At 29.7% G+C, this 8,582-nt stretch overlaps 1 protein-coding gene across 6 annotated transcripts in view; it reads left to right on the top strand.

The window, feature by feature from the left end:
• The window catches only part of LOC117177865, a 670,262-nt gene that overhangs the window by 550,511 nt on the left and 111,169 nt on the right, over positions 1 to 8,582 (top strand). Inside the window, exon 6 of one of the 6 annotated variants that reach the window (XM_033368901.1) lies at positions 3,596 to 3,905. The exons of 4 other annotated variants lie outside the window; for them this stretch is intronic. In XM_033368901.1, the coding sequence (XP_033224792.1) occupies positions 3,596 to 3,778 (183 nt within the window). In that variant the 3' untranslated portion in view covers positions 3,779 to 3,905. Of the gene's footprint in view, positions 1 to 3,595; positions 3,906 to 8,582 lie in introns of those variants that run through there. One more of the 6 variants, XM_033368900.1, reaches the window with a different exon arrangement.

Genomic DNA, 8,582 nt, shown 5'->3' with positions numbered 1-8,582 from the left:
AAGTAGTCCTAACATATCAAGGAACAAACTTTCTGAGTAACTTAATGAGAAATTTAGCCAAACGTTTTAGGAGAAGACAATTTAAAACAACAGCATTTCATTCACAATCCAATGGATCTTTAGAAAGATCTACCATGTTTCAGTAGAATATCTTCAACAATTCGTTACTAAACCTTCCGAATGGGACGATTGCATAGAACTGGCCACTCTTTCATATAATACACGTGTTCACGAGGGCACCAAGTGTACTCTATTTGAACTAGTTTTCGGTAGACTAGCTAGACAACCCTTTAGCGAACCTCCTCTTTCGCATGAGAAACTAGAAACATACGATGATTATTTAAAAAATTTTATCACAAAACTTCATTATATACAGTCAATTGCAAGAAATAATCTTATGAACGCAAAAGAAAAATCAAAAAATTATTACGACCAAAAAATGAACCCGCAAAATTTCAAGGTCTTTGATTACGTTTTTCTGCTGAAGGGTGAAAAACCCAGTAAATTCGCAGATCAATACACAGCACCACACGAGGTTTTAGAAATATTAAGTAAAGGAAATGTAAAGTTAAAATAAAAAAAAAGTCCTCCAAAGTAGTGCACATAAATAGACTCAAAATCTCACATATTAAACCAATTGAATAAAGATTACTATATTATTCAAGTATAACTATGATCAAATTAATATCATTAAAATATAATAAAAATCCGAACTTAGAGTATTACTAAATTAAGATTACTATTTGTTCTGAAAATGAATATATAAACATAGAATTATATCTTTATGATAAATAAATAAACAGTGTCTTATTGATGTTCCGAATAATTAAAAAATTAAAACTGATTATATTGACTTAAATACACGTTGATAATTACTCTTGTAATTAAATGATAAAATTATAGCTAATCAAAAATATATGTACATTTAAACAATAATAATTAATTATATTTAAAAAAATATTTGTAATTCATAATCAAACAAATATTAATATTTTAATATTTTTTATGAAATAAATACTAAACGAAATAACTTAGATTTTTATAAGTAAATGTACTGTTTAACATCATTACTTGAATAAATTATCATCATATATTATTAATTGAATAATATTCTCATATAATTTAAATCACTTTTAAACTATTTTAATAATCATTCAAATTAAAAATTAATCAATTCTAATAAACATAGTCAATATTATTATTTAAAAATCAAATAAATCTTGACCGGGTACCCTCCCGCTGCAGAAAAAGGACAGCAAAAACACAAATTTTGTAATAATTATGATGTTGCCCATGGCATTAGCCATCGTGGGATATGACTGTGGATCCAACAGATCAAACATAACAACTATATCCTTATTAGAGGTAGGGTATTGCGAATCCACTGAACCTAAATTAAAAACAACCGAAACATATATTCAATTAATATAATTCAGCCGTACAGTAACAACAACAACAATAAAATGTAAAATTGAATTATACGATCAAAATTTTATTGTGGAATTTCCTCTCACATAGCAGTAGTGAGTAATAGTGAAGCAGAATTTATCAAATCAATTTTACACGAAACAACTGTTGACTCAAAATCAGACAAGACACATTTAGATTCAGGAGTAATTTGCAAATTATCGCAAAATTCTTGCATTGATGAAGAAGGAGGATATAGCTTTTGGGATCCTTTACCAAGAGATATCTGCCATTTCAACGAATATGAACGTTATATGAAGGTCCAGCCACGAAAATAAAAGATAATAGTACTGACGAAGTTTTCTTCTCATTTATTACGGATGACATAGCCTTTATTTTAGCAGAAAAAAGACATTTCGGAATATGTCAAGATACTTTAACAATAACAGAAGACCCTAAAATATTTATATTTGTAACAAAACCTGGAAACACATTTCTTCATAACATCAAACCTAAAATTCAAAATATGGATATATTTGGCTATGTATATTCATAATTTATTTATGTGGAAAAACATATTAGAACTGAAATAAGACGACTCTGTAGTGACCTTTTATATCATCGTTGGATGCTAGAAAGAGAAGTATTTAAAAATGCTTTGACTTTAGCTATTCAAACACCTGATTTAATTTTATGAAAGGACCGGGATACATAGCAGTACTTGCAGGAGAAGTGGTACACACTGTCAAATGTATACCAGTAGAAGTAACACAGAAAAATAAATGAATGTTACCTGCAGCTTCCAGGAGGAAAAGGAAATGAATCCTCATTACTCACTCCACAAACTCATATGTTATCAACAACAGGCACTGAAACAACTTGTAATCCATGTATACCTTTCATGTATAAAATAGGAGAACATTGGTATCAAGTCTTACCAAATGCGGTAGAAGCTAAAGACCCTGAAATCATGCAACCATCAAAAGAACCCACTAGGAAATACAACAAACCAGCCTCTTTAGCAACAAGCGGTATCTACTCTCAATCTGATTTAGATAAATTACGCAAGCATATTATGTTTTCAGTTGAAAAACCTATATTACTTAACACATTAGCACGAGGAGTTATGGGACAACCTGCAGTAAACCAAGGAGTATCAATAATGAATCTTATGAATACAAGAACTCTAAATAAAATTTCAGAATCAGCCTGGGGTCGATTTTGGACAGTATTTACAAATTTTGGAACAGCAATTGCTGGCTGAAGAGGAATAATACTAATTTTCCGTGGTATCAAATTAATTGCAGCTACAATACTTCATAGTTATGTCCTTCATAGCATGTTTGGTTGGTCCTTGTATCTGTTAGGAGCTTTATGGGATTCGGTTACTATTTTATTATTACATCAAGGAAAAACCAATGATGCTTTCAATCAACCTTGACCAGAGCATCAGAAAAACTCATTAACAGAATCCATTCAAGAAAATAAAAATTCAAAAGGTAACAGACATCAATCACAATCCAAAATACAAAGGCATGTACAGTAAGTTTAACATCTGGACATTCAAAAGTAATTTGCACAGGTACAAATAAATATAGAATCCAATAAAATGCAGCAAGAATACTACTCACAGTTTTAGGACAAACAAACACTACAATGACACCATATCCTATGGATTTATTAGTAACATTATTAAATCTTCAAAGTGTATGCAAGGAAAATGGCGTTCCTCAACCTTACTTTACGTTTATTCAACTAGATGACACTAGTGAAGATTCACTTTACATAGTAATAACTGAGACTATCTTTGTTAAAACAACGGGAGTTACTTACGATCCAGCAACTGCCCAAAATCATTTTGCAAATAAATTGATTCAATTTTTAAAACAAGAAGTTTTTCATTTTGAAGAAAATAACCAGGATAATCCCAGAAGAAAATCTTACCATCCATACCAAATAAATAATAATCCACCAGCACCATCAAACTCCCCGATCAGTTCCACCTCAACTTTACACGCCAAAAATCCATTCAGCAGCCCGATAACATATCCATTGATCAATATCCACTCAGAAAACGAAAGACGATGTCCAAACTGTAATTTCCTATTGTAAATCTCCTGCATGAAATCAACAAAAACTTCTTCCATTTAATAAAAATTTTACTAATCTAATCAATATTATGTTCTAGGTCAACGTCCAGAAGCAACATGACAACATCTCTCAATATATTAATTATTCTACTATTAACATCAACAAAAAATCAACAAAGTTTCATAAGCAAAAAATTTACAGAGCTCGCAGGAATGTACTACGAATATACAACAACAGAGGGATTAACAAATGGAAACTGGAATATAATTACACACTTTAACATTGAAGAAATCATATTAATTAATACAAATTTGAAGTCATTATTTGAAAAAATACTTCCCTTTTGCCATGAATAACAAAAAACAAATTTTTGTATTAGAGAACAACAAAACATAAGAATGGAATGACAGCAAAATATATTAAAAGACCTTATGCATAAAATAGAGAAATTTATTGAAACTTTTTTGGGAAATATAACTCACTTACCAGAGAAAGAAGATTTAGTCCATTTATAGTAAACATCCGAAATTTTCCTTTTTGATAATTTTTCACAACCTTATGCATGGATTAATAAAAATACTCATAAAATAAAATCGTCTTTTGAAAATATAAACTAACAATTTGAAAATTTATATAACACTATTTATACCTGGAAAAGATGGACTCAACTAAATCCACCTAATAGCATGGAAACTTATAAGATACATGTATCTAATTATTTAGTCCCAATATATGAATTCATTAAAGATTACATATCAAAATGCCGAGAAATATATTCAAATTTAACCTTTGGATTGAATAACCATGGTCATCTACATTAATTCCATAAGAAAATTACACCAATATATTTCTAGATATGCAATCAAATCAACAAAATACTTATTTTCCACCTCACCTAAAGTTTAGTGAACTACTTAAAGACTCACAAACTCGCATATACGAAATGGAAGACAAAATAATCTTTTTATTACAAATTCCACTATTTTCGAAAAAAATATTAATTTTCATAAATCTCACTCACTTCATTTAAAAAAAAAAATAAAAAATCATTCATTTATATCAAACCTACTACACCTTATATCGGAATATCTCCAAATAATGAAAGTTACTTCACATTTAATAAAGAATGTCTAAGAACATGTTCATTGTATTATTTTGGGTTCCTTTGCTAATCCGACTTTACAATTCTTAAAATAAAAGAAAATCAAATTTGCGAAACAGAAGTTTTAACATTAAAATCAATAGATACATGTGAAAATTATATTAGTCCATGGGAAAAACCTATTTGAACTCCTTTAGCTCAACCTAATATGTGGCATCGTTCATTACAATTTGATAAAACAATCAAATACTAATGTAAGTTTGAAAACCAATCAAAAATAAAAATGACAAATTCTGAAATTTTACAATTTAAACCCACTTATGTGATAAAAAATCAAAGTGAAATTATTCCGGAAATATTTCCATTTTAATTTATGTTTATAACACTTTTAACGATATCACTCATCATAATTAACACTATTTTCATTTATTTTAAAACGAGTAAGATAGTAAAAAAATACAAAAATCAGAAACAGATTTTGATTGAAATATTTTACATCAAGAAATGCTGAATAACGAAAGATAAATATATAAAACACCCAATATAACAATAAACCAAATGCCTGAAATAATCGAAGAAATCCAAATATAAATTTAAAATAAAGCAAAATACATGAGTGAAAGCAATTATATACGCTAAATATTGTATAAAATCCTATTTAAATATAAAAATATATATATATGATATAAAGATTACCTATCGACTTATAAATATTTAAAGACATGATAAAAAAATATTATAAAAGAAATTAATAACAATGCTAATAATATACCTTATTTTAAAATACGTAAATAAACTTACGAATCATAATCACAATTAATATATCAATTTATTATTAAATAATTACATTATATTAATTAATCATAAAATTGTATTTAATTATTGAAGATATGAAAATAAAATCACATTAATTAATAAACAATATTAAGAATTATATTAAAAATTTCAAACACTATAAAATACTAACCTCTACAAAACGTCCATCCAAAATCCGATATTTTCTATTTAGTACATTGAAAATTTCGTGCCGACCTTGCAGTTGCGGCATTAAAACTTCGACACACATAGCCCAATATTGGAAACCCAAATCGATCCAATCATAGGGAAAAATTAAATTTTCATTTAAATAATTAACGTAAAATTCTGGGACAACCCTCCGGAAATTAACGTCCATAGAATGGCGAACTCTCCTAAAATTGACCTAAAATTAAAACACAAAAAATTAAAATAAAAAAATAAAATAAAAAGAAGAAAAAGAGAGGAAAAAAATGATAAAAACTTACCTCAACCAATTTTAGGTTTTCCAAAATGCACCATTTTCCGGATACAGAATATACACCATTAATTCCAAATTTTCGTATTTACCTGGTCGGAAAACCCATGGGTCCACAAACACCGCGACTCGCTATTATCTAAACACAAATTTAACATTTCCTCGAAATGGAAATCCATTTTTTATTTTTTATTTTCCTTCTCTTTCAATACTTTCCTTTTTGATATAAAAGACTTTCGAACATCGAGCCCTCTAGAAGAAAACTAGCAGCAAAATATAACAAAACCAAAGAAATTTTTTTTTCTTCTATTTCTTCTCTAAAATATATTCTAGCATTTGTATTATACTATAATATATCAAACCATAAAATTTCCCCTTTAATACATAACTCAAACATTAAGAAACAAATCAATGGTGTAGATATACAATAATCCCCTCTTATCTTCTAAAAATGAAAGAAAACTATGTAGTCATTCAGATTTGCCTCAAATCAATAAAAATAAGAATATTAAATGCATTTATAGTACAATAATCGTTTATCTTCCTTTTAATTCCCAAAACAAATCCTCCTAACCAAGATAAAATACATGACTATCCAATTCTCTTAAAATAAATAACTGACAAGGAAATTAAAAACATTCATATAACGAGTTTCAGCATCAACAATTACTTACAACTAGTATTTTATTTTAGGGGTTTGCGATACAGAGTCCGAAAACACGAACACAAAACAAACAGCACTTCTTCATAAATTACATTTAACAAAGTAAAGGCTGAACCCCGTTCTAATTAAAATTTTCTTATAACATGTCACTTAATGAAACAGACGTGGGTGCTCCGGTACCACAAAAAGAACATTATGTATGCGCAATCACACATCGGGAAATCACGCTAGTAGATAGGTAGGGGAAGTTCTGTCGCACTGTTTTCGTACGAATAGCAAACTTGCGGCTAGAGTGCAGAAGGTTGTAAGATTGGTTTCGCTCCTTGTTCTGACTTATGAATCACAGTTTTGAATTATCCGATCCACACTATCGATATTGGAAATAAATACCTAAAAATCATGTGAAAGAAACTTTTCAGCCCCAGAAATATGGAATATGATATGATATATGATATCGCAATATTAGGCTATGTAATACCTGCTATCCCCGGAATTTAAGTTTTTCACCCTAAAGTAATATGTAATAAATGTTTTATCGCAATGGTGCATTATTTAAAATTTCCAACATCTGCGACCACTCTCGTGATATTATAACAATTCTCAGTAAACAATATTCCATTCCCATTACGTCATCGTCGATTCCTGGAATCCTTATCAATGTGAACTGAATTTATTAAACGTATTCATTTGATATTTGCCGACATGGGCGTCATATTTTATATGATTTTAAACAATTCTCGTTAACAAAATAACATTCTGATGACGTCATCATCGATTCCTGGAATCCTTATCTATGTGAACTAAATTAATCGAACGTTCTCCTTTGATATTTGCCAACAGGGGCGTCATATTTCATATAATATTAAGCAATTTCTGGGGTAAACCAAATTCCATTCTGATGACGTAATCGTCGATTCCTGGAATCCTTATCTATGTAAACTGAATTAATTAAACGTACTCCTTTGATAATTGCTAACAGGGGCGTCATATTTCATATAATGTTAAACAATTCTTCATAAACAAAATTCCATTCTGATGACGTCATCGTCGATTCCTGGAATCCTTATCTATGTGAACTAAATTGAGTGAACGTTTAAATACGTATTATTTTGTCACTCTCATGTTAATTATTGCATCATATGGTGAAATACTACGAAAAGGCTACAGAAATTTGATGGAGGGGGTAAGCGTCTATAAGAGGAGGTCAATTCTTCTCTTTCTTCAGTTTGTTGTCAGATGCCAGATTGTGATAAGGAAAAACAACAAGAGCTAAAAAGTCATTTAAACGTATTCCTAAAGAACATTCAAGAGCTAAAGCAAGCCATTCAAGTGCGAACCGATATACAAATTCTAACAAGGAAATTTAAAAGTGTGAATCTTGAAGATAACAAGCAGTGAAATAGAAGAAAAATGAATGGATTTCCTAAAATTTAACAAAACTGCTCGCAGTGAAGATTTTCTTCCAACAAAGAAGCTGACAGACCTATAAGTTAACAAGGGATATGAAATAACGGACATTAAGGAGGCTAATGAAAAATATGGAACGAGAACGCTTGTAATCATAGAAAACAAATTCACCGTTTTCCTACCTCAAAGAATGGCAAAACTGTTTGAAGAGGATAAAAATCTGTTTATGCAAATGAAGAAAGCCTGTGAAGATCAGCATCGTGAAATGATATATTTTGGTGGACGCTTCCACTCCATTGAATTTGTGGAGACAGATGTATAAGTGTGTGCAGTTTTTCAAATATTGCTCAGTCAGTGACAAGCTTCGGTGTGATATGCATCATGCCTTATACAACACAAAAGCAAATGCTACATACGAGCATATACAACCTGAATTCATCATTCACAAAACAAATTATTGTTGGTGCTGAATTTAAAAAAGACGGAAAGCTCGCCTCAGCAGTGAAACTTCAGGCCAGTCAACCTCATGCAAGTACTAGGCAGTCTGATAAGTACCTGAAAATTCTAAGAGATAGCATTAGTATTCACTAATATGAACCATTTTCGTCGAGCTTGATCCTTCAAATGACGCCTGTCAA

The sequence above is a fragment of the Belonocnema kinseyi genome, chromosome 8, assembly GCF_010883055.1.
Source record: "Belonocnema kinseyi isolate 2016_QV_RU_SX_M_011 chromosome 8, B_treatae_v1, whole genome shotgun sequence".
Classification (NCBI taxonomy): Eukaryota; Metazoa; Arthropoda; class Insecta; order Hymenoptera; family Cynipidae; genus Belonocnema; species Belonocnema kinseyi.
Note: the sequence above shows the minus strand (reverse complement) of the source record. Positions and strands in the feature narration are given on the sequence as shown.